The sequence below is a fragment of the Berghia stephanieae genome, chromosome 5 (assembly GCF_034508935.2).
Source record: "Berghia stephanieae isolate SIO BIC M18660-M18661 chromosome 5, UCSD_Bste_1.3, whole genome shotgun sequence".
NCBI classification, from domain to species: Eukaryota; Metazoa; Mollusca; class Gastropoda; order Nudibranchia; family Aeolidiidae; genus Berghia; species Berghia stephanieae.
In genome coordinates, this window is record NC_088364.1 from 9,354,912 (window position 1) to 9,370,031 (window position 15,120).

The 15,120-nt window shown below is 32.6% G+C and overlaps 1 protein-coding gene across 2 annotated transcripts in view; it reads right to left on the reverse strand.

Annotated features, from left to right (window-relative positions):
- Positions 1-11: 11 nt before the first annotated feature.
- The window catches only part of LOC144972368 (tetraspanin-17-like), a 15,912-nt gene continuing 803 nt past the window's right edge, over positions 12-15,120 (reverse strand). Inside the window, exons 2-8 of one of the 2 annotated variants that reach the window (XR_013645345.1) lie at positions 12,400-12,594; positions 11,984-12,058; positions 11,277-11,375; positions 10,221-10,340; positions 9,527-9,577; positions 434-7,961; positions 12-324 (exon numbers count right to left, since the gene is read on the reverse strand). Coding sequence is in view for 1 of the 2 variants with exons in the window: in XM_078913495.1 (XP_078769621.1) it covers positions 7,773-7,961; positions 9,527-9,577; positions 10,221-10,340; positions 11,277-11,375; positions 11,984-12,058; positions 12,400-12,594 (729 nt within the window). In the remaining variant the exon portion in view is untranslated. Of the gene's footprint in view, positions 7,962-9,526; positions 9,578-10,220; positions 10,341-11,276; positions 11,376-11,983; positions 12,059-12,399; positions 12,595-15,120 lie in introns of both variants that reach the window. The other variant, XM_078913495.1, reaches the window with a different exon arrangement.

A 15,120-nucleotide genomic window follows, 5' to 3' on the forward strand; every position in this document is an offset into this window, starting at 1 on the left:
TGCGCCATTGATGTTAAATACAAGCTTAAAAAGACATTTAGAATGTATGTAAATTATCAGCACCTAAAACACTCGAGTTACAAGCACCAAGAAAACTATAGGACTAAGGGGATCACAGTAAAATCTGCTAAGCTGCAAACCTCACTTATCACTCATGCCATAATGTATTAGTTATTGCAATCACTATACGCCTAAAATGTGTCAACAATTACATTCACAAGCCTTTACTTTAAAAACAAATTAGCCAGCCAACACTTATATGAAAACATCTGGCGTCTGAAAAATTCAAAAGATGTCCATCCACTCAAATGCTTCATTAATGCCCTTAAGACATTTGGTAAAACAAATTAGCCAACACTTATATGAAAACATCTGGTGTCTGAAAAATTCAAAAGATGTCCATCCACTCAAATGCTTCATTAATGCCCTTAACCTTAAGACATTTGGTAAAACTGAGGGCAAAACAAATTAGCCAACACTTATATGAAAACATCTGGCGTCTGGAAAATTCAAAAGATGTCCATCCACTCAAATGCTTCATTAATGCCCTTAAGACATTTGGTAAAACTGAGAGAGTGTCAAGAAACAAAAATAAATAATTAAAAATATCCACACACTTATATATACCTTCTATTCTTTCGACAAAGGATCCTCAAAGAGCTTGGTCAAAACCAGATCTCACTCTCAGACAGGAAAGGTAGGGGAGCTATTTTGGACACTTCTCTGTCCACAGAAGGAAACCAAGGATTGGATGGGTGAGGAGTGGGCAGAGAGCTACTTATCAACTTATCCCTCATATAGTATTGACTTATATATATCAATGTCTGTGGAGTTTGTATCATTTATTAAATAGAGATAAGTTATTGGCATCTGACAAATTATATCCGGAAAATTTTCTTATTAAATATCAGAGAATCACGGTACTTGTATAGAGTATCATTATCACTGTAGAAGTAAAGGGTATGAGTATGAGGTTTTGACCTGATTTGACATCAAAATATCTTTTAAGTACTGATTGTTTGCAAAAAGTTAAAACAGGGTTTCACTGGAAAAAGGAAAAACAAAATCATTTAAAATGTCGTACCCATTATTACTTAATAAGGAGATTTTTCTTCTGAAAATACATCTTTTTGTTTAAAATATAAACATATATCTGACTGACACACTAAAAAATAGAGTGAAAAAAAATCCAAAAAACAAATGCGTCGAAATTCAATACAGAAACATAAGCATAAAATGATGAACAAATGCATTTTTAAAAAAATGGTTTTGCTCTTATAAAACGTGTGGTTTTTTTGGTAGTTTTTTTTTAATATGACACGGATTGAGTACTGTACATAAACAATTGAATGAAAAACATGTCATTAAAACAGAAAGAAAAAATGGTTCACCTGATGAAAAAGGTTTTGATTTTTATGGCAAAGTGCATAACATGATTTTGCAAACCAATAGTAAAAGGCGACTACTTGTCTGTTTATTCCAAACAAAATTGGTTGCCATGGATAAGAAAAAAAATAAAAAGAATTGCTGGTGACCCAATAAGCTGACAGTGACAGTGACAAGTAGACATTGAGAGTTTGACCTATCCAGAGTCATTGCTTTATAACAGTTGAGTGAGGAAACTGGGAAATAATATTTTAAAAATAATGTATATTACATCAGGGACTATATTATAAACTGTGGTTTAAAAAATGTTTTAAAATACAATACACAAAAATAGGGACTATTCATCTTCACACAACAAAGTGACAAAATGCGTCATAAGAGTTGGAAATTACTCACTCAACCCTAACACCGACTATATCCATTGATTACCCAGATTACTTTTACCCCATGCCTATTAATTACATTTTTCTGAGACAAATGATAGGCGTAGTATCAAAGCTAATGTTTTTAGTTTTTACATGTTAATGATAGTTGAATAAAACTATCTATGTGCATGCTCATTTTAGATACAATGTTTTCCAATTTTGAATAGTAGCGAAAATCTCTAGGATTGAGAGAGTTAAGTTTGTGTAACAGTAACATATTTCTTTGCTTGAATGATATTCGTCAACTCATGTCCCGAAAATATAAAAAAAAAACATGCCAGAGAGGCTTGTTTTTGTTATTATAGGTTTTACAGAGCAAGCGACACTTGTATGTCATTTCCGACTGGAGTTCAGCACTCAGAAATGGGCCGTCAATGTGTTTGCGTAAAAGTTCAGGAAATCTTTGCTTCCCGAATTGGCAACCCCAGTTAAAAGTCAAACAAAGTAGAGAAGATCAAATGGGAAATAAATTATTTCACGACAATTCTATCAATGTGCACATTGTGTAGTAACTTTAAAAAGTCCCATCGAGGCACACACAAAGGATCCTGCTATGAAGAACACACTTGAATGTTTACAATGTATTCAAAAGTAAATACTATCTATATTGATAATAGTACTCTACATAGAGATGATTTATGAGGGTAAAATATTATCACTTTTAAAAAAAAGAAACTATAATTTTGACTGCTTCCCTCTCAGCTAAGGATCTTCACCAGGACGAGGAAGAATTTTTTTTTTTAACGAGCAATCTCAATGCAGAATAAAGACAGAGCAATATGGAAAGAGAAAATAGATATATGGAGGATAAAAGACATCAAAAAATTGACCACTTCACCCACTATGGAGAGTCAAGAGATGCCACCTAACTGTTGACAAAGGAATAGCATCAAAAACGTTTACTTTTATTCAACTCGGGACCTATTTAAGCCTAAATCAAAAGTTATGCTGAGAAAAACTGGGAAGGCGATGACGAATAATCTGATGGATTTAAACATTCACTCACTCATTTATTACCCAGAATGATACAAATTTGGCAGACTAATACAATCATAATACTTGAAAACAGCTGATGATCCAGACAGGGACTGTGTAAGAATGTCACCAATAAAAATAGAGATGACAATGTTTGTTTGTTTTTAAGGGTTTTACGGCGCTTGCAACACATTAAGGTCATATCAGCGCCAGTAAAAAGGAAGAGAATGGGACAGTAAAATGTTCTAGAATTACAATTAAAGCACAAAAGAAAAGGTAAGACAAAGGGGAATTGGTTCAAATAGGGAACAGATGTAGATTCCAAGAGCACACTGTCAAAGTACTTAGTTTGAGATCACCTAAAAGTTTCATCCAGACACAAGCACAGGTCCCAACTAAGAGGAATACACTCAAATGTTTACCAATCATATAATATAATATGTAAACTAAACATAATACAATGCATAACAGAGAGATGATTTACAAGGGAAAAAAATATCATCTCCCAAAACTAACCACACATCTGAATGTTTCCCTCTCAGCCAGGGTATCCGGCCAGGGTCAGGACAAAACCAAGTAATCTCATTCTAAGACAAGACAGAAAACAAGTTGGAAAACAGATATAGGGGGATACAAGACACAGTAAGTACCTCCCTGCCCACTATGGGAGGTAGGAACCCCACCCAGGGAGATGACAATAATTCATTATCGAGTACAAAGTCGGACATTTTTTTCAAACGTCAAACTATCACTATCACATATAACATTATATTTCATTATCATACAAACTAAAACCGTTTTATTCTCCTTCAAATAAACCGGCGGTCAGACTGAGTATTACTGTCCATGTGCATAATACAAAAGGAAAAATATAAAACGATGGTACTTTCTCATAATAGTAGATCTTTAAAGATCTCAATATTTAAATAAAAATTATTACGATGGTGAAACCAACATCATAATAAGAAGCAAGTCATGATAACTTTCCTTGCTTTCAATTTAACAAATAATATTACAAAAAAATACAATCATCAAAATTGTGAAAAAAAGATAAATCCATTTAAGTATTATGTAATTATTTTAAAAATTGCGCATTAAATGTTATTCTATTTATCTTACTGGCCTTTTAATCATAGGGACTTTTTTAAAATGATCACATTGGGTAAAAATGTTTAAACTTGTAAGCATGGTGGTATTTTTCTAAAAATGTAAAAATGTTGCTTTATAAATGACAATAAATGATGTTATCATGAATACAACCAGACCTAACACTAACACAAATTCTCCAAAAGTGTCACAGCTGCCTCATTTCTCTTTCCTCCTCCAACTCAGATACAGCTAGACTATAGTTATTTATTCAAATCACACACACCCCCTTTTTACTCTTCATCCATTCGTCTGGCCTTGAATACTTTTAATAATGACGGTGAGAAGACAAAATTTCTTTTGTTACATCTGTATGGGATTACTGTATCCCTTTTCTAAAACAGGCCTGACAAAATGAAGACCAAACTTCGTATTAAAAGATTTTTAATATCAGCAAAATTCAGATTCTGTCCGCACTATCCAGATCGTTTTGTGTCAAAGTTAAAAATGATTTCTAATGAAGCAGGAATGCTTAACACACTGAATAATTGTTACAAAATATTATCACATACCTGTTTGTATAAATCATGTTATAAGTGGTCATAACAACACGGTAAAACAAATGATTACAACTACAACTAATTACAACAACAAAATATATTTTTTTTTAAAAAAACCTAATCTACAATTTCTTCTACTTTGTTTACATTTCTCCTTTTCTAGCAGCATGGGAGATACAGAATAAGAAATTTCCTTCTAAGAGACAATTATTCTGTTTCTGTTCATATACTATAAAATTGAGTTGATCTCTAAGAAGCTGTACAACAATAAAGTGTACAGTACAGTCCCATTAGCCCAAAATCAAAACGACAATCTAAAATCATGTCCAACCCACCATTTAAAAATAAATTGTATAATTACCACCTGCAAAGGAGTTGTGTTTTTTTTTTTTTAATTAATATTTATGTTGGTATCATGTATAAAATTTGACTGTACAAAATATCTATGGTTTGATTGAGCACCGCTTGTTGTATTATTGAATAATCACATAATACATTATAATTAAAATTCAGCAATGAAAAATAAAGAGATTATGGCAAAGAAAATAAAACATACATAACTTTATATTCAGTAGACTTGGCAAATTCGACTTTTTGAACTAATATCAAAAGAACAAAAGCATATTAAAAAATTGCACAGAATATCTTGTGTAATATGCAGCTTTATCAGAAAACGGGCTGGCTAAAAAGCATTGAACACCTTTAAACAAGAACATGCATCAAAGTCAATCAAATGGTTTTTTTTTTCTTTTTAAAATTACACTTTACTCGGAATACAGACTTTCCACAGACAGAATACATAAAATCGGTTTTATTCTGGCAATCTGGTGGGACATAATTTATTGTGGAGTGGTCGTAGAATACAAACACACAATTTCCCTCCAAAATTCTTGTAAAAAGAGTAAATCCGGAGAGGGGGGGGAATTGAATATGGCCAAAATTAGCCCATCAGAAAAATGTGTAGTCAAGGTTGAGACTTTCAACATTTTGTTTAAGGACGATTCCAGCAATTACCTAATACAGCGTGGCTCAGCGGTACGGTCTTCGCATCGTACCCGAAAGGTACCGAGTTCTATTACTCGCTGCGCTGTGTGGCCTTGAGCAAGTCACCTCGCCCTAGCTCAATTTGCAGCGCTGCACTGCGGCTGACGCCTGGGTTATTCCAGTCTTCCCTTGGAATATACACTAGAGACAAATTTCCCCTATGGGATGAACAAAGGGAATTTTATTTAATTTTATTTATTTATATCAAACCCCGGTTTTTTTTAATATCTTTCATCACTCAACCCAGCGGAATTGATGAAAACTAAATCCTTCCACAATTCCATGTTTTATTTTATTTGCTGATTTTGTTTTTTTTGCTTGAAATAAAATAATATTAATATGGATAACTAATTGTGTCAAAATATGTAGAAATTCATCTTTAGTCATAGCCTCGAATATATTAACATGCCACAGTGACCCATCTGAAAAAAAAAAACCCTACTTATAATATTTAGCACATAAAATTTACAAAAGGGATAACATAGAGTTTTGACAAGTGTGTCAAATCTCAACAGGCAATTGTTGATACAAATAAAGAGAAGGGACTTTTTTTCTGCCTCTGCAATCAATTGAGCACAGGAAAAAAATGGTATAAACTTAAATCCAAGATGGAAAAGCAAGCATTTACAATAATAATAACGAAAGGATTTCCACCTTTAGTATATTTCCTCCAAATAAAAACCTGGAACCAGGTTGGAAAAAAAAAAAGGGTAAACTTGCACAAGTATTGAGAAGAAGAAAAAGAAGAGATAGATGAGGAAGGAGCAGAGGGAGTGTGGACGAAGAGGAGGATGAAGAGAAAGGCGTCGAAGAAGAAGAAGACACAATTTGCTATAGAATCAAATTTAATATTTATAGCTATGAATTAAAGTCATTTACCATTTTTTTTTAAAAAAACATTGTCCCTACGAGGATGCATAAAAATTAGTTTCATCTTGGTGTAAAAGTGACGGTGACAATTTCATTAAGTGTAATTCAATCAAGTTACTTTGAAGATTTATCAATCGCCCTGATAAAATGTATAAACATAAAATTAAATATTTTGATTCTTGGTATTTCTTATTTTGAAGTAAGTAATATACACACAATTACAAAATTGTTAAACTAGAAATAAATGCTATTTATACATATGACTAGATTTAAGTGACTGCTTGAGTAGTTATAAGGAAACAAAATGCAAGGTGTAAAATTAAGGATCAACACATTATTCAAAATAATGATATATGGGACTGTAAGGAGATGGGGAAAAAGAAAGATTTAAATAAAAATTAACTCTGAAACATTCATGTAAAAAGCATGCAAAAAAAGAAAAAAAGGACTTTTCCGAAACTAAAAATTTTCACTTTAACAAATTAGAAAAGTATAAAAAATCATCGCAGCCCAGGGAAAGGTAATTATTTTTTTCCTTAGGCTGTGATGAATAATTTCTGCCACCATTCCCCTGCCCTAAGTAGAATTCCGCCAAATAATCCACTACCTTTGAATTCTTGAACGCTGTTATTTATATAAAATACTAAAATATATCACTATCATTTGATTGATTGAAAAAGAAAAAAATTCTCAATATAAATTTATATTGTCAACCAATGACATGAGGTCTTGCAAAAATAATTACAATAAAATGTTGTTTTAAACAATTTATCACACATAATAATACAAATCAAATGTTTTCATGAACATTTACATATATTTGTACAATTTACATATATAGTTATCATAACCAAAGCAAAAATGTTGTGATAAGGTTTAAAAATAAAACCATTATTGCTCCCTGTAGAGGTCAAAGAATCTCTCCCAATTCAAGCAATCATCACTTCATCTTGACAATGGTAATAAATGTATGCCTGCCAGGGAAAAGAATGGATAAGATGCAAACTGGAGTTCCACACTACGGGCACTGGATTGCCAACTTCAGACATTAAAAAAAAAAAAGAACTAACGTAAAATAGGGTTAACTTGGACCACTTTTTTAAAAAACATTAATGTACCCAAAAACTTTCAATCTTTTTTAAGTTAGAAAGTGGCCCAAGCAACCCCATATTGCAGCAATTTAGATAACTGAAATCTGTAAAAAGTGCCATAAGGCACAGAAACAGCACATTAAAAACTAATCAATACCCTAGAAAAAACGTTTCCTTCAAATCCCTGCTTTTTCTAGGATGGAACTCAAATGTTTACCACTGCTATATTTATGTTATTGTTAAAAAAAAACAAAAAACCCATATATATAACTACCCAAAAAAAAATATATATGTATATACCAATCATAAAAGCAATGCTATACTCTGTGTCCTAGTCATAGAGTCCACTTGGCTCTCTGGGCCTGGATATCACTGCGGAGATTCTGAGCAAAGCAAATACCGAGAATTTGTAGGAGAGCAACCCCGATGGCCACTCCCGCCACTGGGATCAGGTTGGTCTCCAGCCATTTTTCCCCTGCAGGAATGCAGCCAATTGTGTTGATGTTGGTGCCCCTATCAAAGTCCTGAGGAAACAAAATAATTGGAAACTGCTGAATGGAATGGTAGGAAATAATCACAAATGAGACAATGCTATATACCTTCCCCTAAAAACAAAAATCTGAGAAAATAGGTGTGCGAAACAGTGCCAGACAAAGCAGAAAGAAAAATACAATAAAAAATTGTGATGCTTTTTAAAAAATTTCAAATGTGATTCAATTTTCATAAATTTATGATACTTAAGGGGAGGTTTGGGTCTAATTATTAGGAAAATCCTTCAAAAATTTGATTTTGAGATTTTGGTGGAAAATGATATTTTATTATCTTAGAAATAATATAATTGAAGTCCAAATTCTTAAAGTAGACTATAAAGGCACGAAAAACACAGTCGAAAATGGTACAGGTAGTAAGAAATGTGTGAAAAACGGGAAGTCATTTTGCTATTTTCTCAATATGTCACTTTTCTAAGGGTATGGGAAACTGTGTCAAACGTTTCTCAGAATCTATTCAATGAAATTGTCTGAAAATTTCCACATTTATCACAGCGATAATGTATTATGTCACCATAGAGAGATTTTTTTAATAAGATTTGTGAATTTTAAATTATAATCCTAAATCTGATTTTTTTTTACATCAATTTTGTCATAACATTTTGATTCTCAACTTTGTAATGATCTAATAAAAATTCCATAAGCTAAAACCGTAAAATCTCTCTATGGTGACACACTATGGTACAATGTTGACAAGAGGGAAGAATATGGAGGTCATTCCTTCATTAGTTTTTCTGGAACGTTTGCCACAAGATTGTTATATTTTTTGATGTCAGACCCCCAAATTAGATCGCAAAATGGGTATCAACACAGATAATTAAATTTTTCCACCATAAATGTTGTTTTTTAACGTATATTGACGATACAGAATGATTAAAACCGCCCAATATAGGTAATTAAATTTTTTTTAGAAAAGACCCAAACCGCCCCTTAACTCATTTAGCCCAGAAATAGAAACTTTTAAGGTGTTGAATATCACATAAATAAATATAATTAAAATTTTCTTTATTCATCCCTAAAGGCAAAAGGAATGTCTTTATGGTCTATTCTAGGGGAAGATTGGAATAACCCTGGCATCAGCTGCAGTGCAGACCGCAAAGTGAGCTAGGGCGAGGTGTGTTGCTCAAGACCACACAGCACAGTGGGGAGTCGAACTCAGTATTTTTCGAGTACAAAGCACAGACCACACTGCTGAGCAATGCGTCCCCCTATCAAATATTTTCACCAAAAGAAAACCAGCTAATTGTAAACATCATAGATGGGGAAAAGACAATCATTGCTAAAACTGTGTAATGGCATCTCAGGGAGAACTTCAGAAATTTCTCCCTTTTGAAAATTTGATGCAAAATAATACACATACTTCAAACTCAAACTCACTATGTGCATATCCTCAAAAACTTGGGATTTGATTCATATCAATATCATAATTAAAATATGAATCAATCTGGATTCCATTAGAGACAATCCTTTAAAAATATATATATAAAAAGAAGAAAAAAATCAATCTCAGAGTTTAGGTGATAAATGCAATCTATACTTACATGTTCAGATCTCATCACATCAAAGCCACAATGTCGATTTATCATTCTCTCCTGAAGAAATAAAAAAAAAAAAAGCTTTACACCAATCCCAGTCATAGGGATCACTCTTAGACATGACTCAAATGCTGCAAGAATATCTACTATATTCTATATGATCAATTCAAAGTGCAGTAAATTCCACCCCCCTTTGAGCAACTCCAATTTAATTGTAATACTGAGACTTAGAACAGCACATCAGGCAGCATTTTAATGTACCTGTATAATATTTTAAGACAAGTTGATTATTGTGCTTTACCCAAGAACATGATGCTTGAGCTAGAGATTTATGATCATTTTGTCATCCATCCAGTCACAGACCATGCTGTGAACACCACTAAACTTGATTCGTTACAAAACAAGACACCACAACAATGTGCCACCAACATCACACATGTAACCCAATTTAACTCACTCACCCCTAACACCGACTATGTCCATTGTTACTTTTACCCCATGCCTATTTATTACATTTTTATGAGACAAAATATAGGCATAGTATCAAAGCGAATGTTTTTAGTTTATACATGTTAGTGGTAGTTGAATAAAACTATGTACATGCTCATTTTAAATATTTTTCAATTTTGAAAAGAAGCAAAAATCTGTAAGGCTGAGTGAGTTAAGTCTTAAAAGCAATAAACTAAACACATAAACTTACATTGTGTTTGCGTTTACAGCAAGAAAAAGGGACACCACAAGCCTCCACCCCAGGGGAGGAACAGTTGAAGTAGATGTTGAACTCCCAGTCCTTGTAGCCATGGACACCACAACAATTGAGCTAAAGCACACATAGAGAAAAAGAGAGAAATAAATTTTTAAAACCCTCAAAACCAGTTCAATGGAGAAATATAGTGAAGATCCATATCAAATTCTACGTCGTATTTGATGTTGGTGTTGACGGTGACTATGATGATGATAATGACAAAACAGCATCAAAACAATTGTATGCGCGGCTATGTGGTCTTGTGGTGTGACAATTGCTTTCGGATCAGAAGGTCCTGAGTTTGTTGAGCCTCACACTGTGCACAGATGAATCCTTGGAAAAGACTCTTTTCTCACATTCTCTCTGTCTGAAAAAAAAAATCGCAATAATGCCTAACAGGCATCATGTCATGTCCTGCATGTTAAGTGTTGCTGTTGGCGAGGGAACCCTTGTAAGTGCTTTGAGTGTGATTAGTGGACAATACGCTATATAAAAAGCTCAAGTTCAAGTAAGAATGGGTTTTACTTCAATTTTTTTTTTTAAATTGTGATTCCACATAACAATAGCAAAGTAGTAGAGAACTTTTCTCACAAGCCAAGCAAGAGGAATATAGTATCGATCCCAAGTGCAGTTCAGATTTTTCCTACCCCCTATCCCATACCTGTCCATTCAGCAGTGTGTCTCGTGGAAAGTACTTTACAATAGACTAGCATCCCATCTAAAGGATAGTGAGCAAGTATTACTGTCTGTTTAACACTCCAACAGCCCCCCCCCCCCCCCCCACCCCCACATTTATTTTTTAAAAACTGGGATAAACTCGAGCTGGCTTTGAAAGACTACTGTTTACATTGACTAGGTGTAATTGATCTAAAGAAAGCACTTCGCCATAGAAAAGCACCCAACCCAATCAAAATGGAAGCAAGCAGTTCCTACTGGGATAAACTCCAAATCCCACGGGTCTCCGTGCTATGATGGACTACCAGCTTTACACTATTCAGTGAGACAACTTACCCAGTCTTGTTGCACCCAATCCACAAGGTTTTTCAAATCCAGATCGTCTCTGTAGTTTATTATCATGTTTTTCACTTGAGATTCAATCTGTTCCCTCACCTGAATGGAAATTTTTAAAAACAATGCTGAAAATATTAAGATTGTATAAATGAAGGCTATGTAAACTGTATCATCTGCTTTCATGTTTACAACTAAGACCATAATGAATCTTTGAATAAACAAAACCAAACAAACAAAAAAAGAAAAAGAAAAGAAAAATGAAAAAAAACAAAAAAACATTTAGAATCGGGACCAAAAAAATGTTTATTAACCATAAGAATATCCCAAAAGTCCCAGAAGGAAATTAGTTCTCACTAATTATATGATAAACTGGGTGCTTGGAAAGAAAAAGTTAGGGGAGGTCTCAACTGTTGAAGAAAATCCACCTCACGAGCAAAGGGTCCATTTAGTTTCTCAGAGATTTTTCCTGACACCCTTTCCCCTCTTATCCACTCACCAATAATATCATATAAATCCAGTGGAAAGTACTTTACGATAGACTAGCATCCCATCTAAAGGGTAGTGAGCAAGTACTACTGTCTGTTTAACAACCCCCCTCCCCAAAAAAATTAATTTTAAAAAACTGGGATAAACTTGAGCTGTATAGGCCTTCTGGCTTTGAAAGACTACTGTTTACGTCGCAACCAAACTTGGCTAATTTTACTTACCCAGTCTTTGTAGACAAAGCCCAAGATGCCGATGAGAAGTTCCAATGCAAAAAGGATTGCAAGAGAAATCATGAACTGAAAGAAAGAAAAGAAGGTAATTAAGACATTAGTGAGCCACAGGTTTCTTTGGGTATGACAAGAATAGAGATAAAGAGAAATTACAGTATAATAATAATTAATAATAATAACAACAAACAACAACAGCAATAATAATAATAATAATAATAATAATAATAATAATAATAATAATAATAATAATAATAATATGATAAAATTCTAATTATTTTTTCAAGGGACAATTCAATTATTAACAAATTCAGTAATTAATATCTCATTCAAAATAATATGATGAATAGTTAGTTATATGGAGATGTATAATATATTTTTTTAAAAATAGTAATGAAGAAAAAACTCACGAAAAGAAGCAAACATGTGTTCTCTCGAAGAGCTCCAACACAGCCAGTGAAACTCATACAAAACATGGACAAGCCAATGACAATAAAGAGTAAAACAGGATCCAGTGCAATATTTGTAAGGCGTGAGACGTTGGCAAAAACATCCTTCTCGGCCCAGGCCCAAATCCCAATTGCTAATAACAGCTGCCCGATAACCTGCCGATGATGAAAGTGGTAGAAGACCATAACGTTGATGTAGATATTTTTAATAGCTGAGGAATTGGATTTATAGACAACAGCAGATTGCCATGTAATAAGTTATGATTATGAGTTGGTTCAAATATCAATATTAGTTTTCAAGACGTAGTAGTATTATAAACAATGAGATTAGTGATAGTAGAAGTAGTAGTAGTAGTAGTAGTAGTAGTAGTAGTAGTAGTAGTAGTAGTAGTAGTAGTAGTAGTAGTAGTAGTAGTAGTAGTAGTAGTAGATGCTTCTGGTTTCAATAACATGGACGTCTTGTGTTTTTTTTATCTCCATAAATTCTTATTAATTTTCACTTTGCTTATTTTGTGAGTAAATCAATGTACTCTATTGTTAAACCACATCATTTCAACTCTCTGCACGTGTATTCTTTGTAAAATCTTAGAGAGTATAGTTATAGAGAAAATAGTTACTTTTCTTGAAATGAATCAATTGACAAATAATTGTCAACATAAATTTAGAAAGGGACGTTCTTGCATAACTCAGTTACTGCAAGTAATGGATGATTTTACAAGATGTAATGATGAAATATGCAATATTGATGGTGTATATATTTGGATTTCAGGAAAGTTTTCGATTCTGTGCCACACAAAGGTTAATTTTGAAACTTAAAGGTTAGGAAATTACTGGTAATATATATAACTGTAACCGTATTGTATAAGGGGTTGTCGTAGGTGAAAGTTGTTCTGATTTCATATGTGCGCAACTAGTGGTGTCCCTTAGGGCAATGTACTTGGTCCTTTACTGTTCATTATCTATATAAATGATCTACCTGATACTATAAATTCTAAATGCAAAATTTTTGCTGATGACACCAAAATTTATGCACAAACATTATACAAAGATATCTTACAAAATTATATAAATTCACTATACAATTGGTCTGAAAATTGGCAGCTTTATTTTAATTTTAATATCACTAAATGTAGAGCGCTGCACATTGGTAGGTCTAACCCTTTGTTATCCTTTTATATAGGTGACAATAATCTGACTGTTATGCCACCTACATGCTCAGAAAGGGACTTGGGGATCATTTTTGATAATAAATTGTGTTTTGATGAACATATATATGTGATTGTATGAAAAGAGCGAACAAGCTTGTGGGAATTATATTCAGAAGCTTTAGCTATATTGATTTTAAAACGTTTGTCCAACTTCTGTCTGTCATAAGACCTTGACTAGAGTATGGAAATAGTATTTGGAGTCCCTTATTTAAGCGACAGTCTGTTAACATTGAGAACGTACAAAGACATGCTACAAGACTTTTGCCTGATATTCGACATCTATTTTAGAAAGATTTAGAAAGAAGTATATTTGCCTTCACTAAGATATTGTAGAATAAGAGGTGACCTTATTCATATATATAGACTCGTGGTTCTTACAATATGGATTATAATCATTTTTTTAATATTCGCATTTTACAAACACTAGGGGAGATAAGTTTAAGACATTTGTTGAAAGATGTGATTCATCTATAAATATTAGGAAAAATAATCTCTAATTCAAATAACTGTGACAATTTGGAATAATCTAAAGTTTGAAACAAAAAATCCTAATTCAATTAATATTTTTAAGAATGCCATTTATAAAATGTTACCAACTTTGATTTTGATGCATAATGTAAAATGCCATTCGATATTTTTTATTATATCAATTATTTGAAACTCTCGATTCTACAAGTTTGGACATGCCAAACGAATGTAGATAGAGTAAATTATACAACAAATATTGAATATGACACTTATTTATGTATGAGATATTTAATACTCAAGATTATCCATTAACATTGAATTTTGTTTATATAATTGATAAAAGTTACATAGAGCATTTAAAGGTTTTTAGAACCCACTAGCCCTTAAACGATACGATACAGCAGTAGTAGTAGTAGTAGTAGTAGTAGTAGTAGTAGTAGTAGTAGTAGTAGTAGTAGTAGTAGTAGTAGTAGTAGTAGAAGAAAAGTAATAGGTGTGGTAGTAGCGACAATAGTAGTAGCAGTGGCGGTAATAATAATAATAATAATAATAATAATAATAATAATAATAATAATAATAATAATAATAATATAATAATAATAATAATAATAATAATAAGGGAGGTCTTCCGAATACTCCTCGAGCTAAGGGAAACAACTCAAATATTCCCTCAACTAACCCTAAGAAAAAATAAAACCTCTAGTACCTTTAACTAACCCTTATATGAAAACAAGCATCCTACCACCTTTACTTAGACTTATGACTAACCCTAATTTTAAAAAAATAATCCTCCAATCTCGAGCTAACCCTAATAGAAAAATCAATATTACTTTCAATACTTCACAAATCAAAATGGCGACAGAAAGCCAAAGCAATGGTCGTAGTCGTATTAGGAAAGTTCAACCTTTCACTAATATATCTACTATATATATAGACAAATTGAATAAATAATTAAACACATGACAATGACAAAAGATCCACGGTGAAAATATAAATTGAAAGAGCA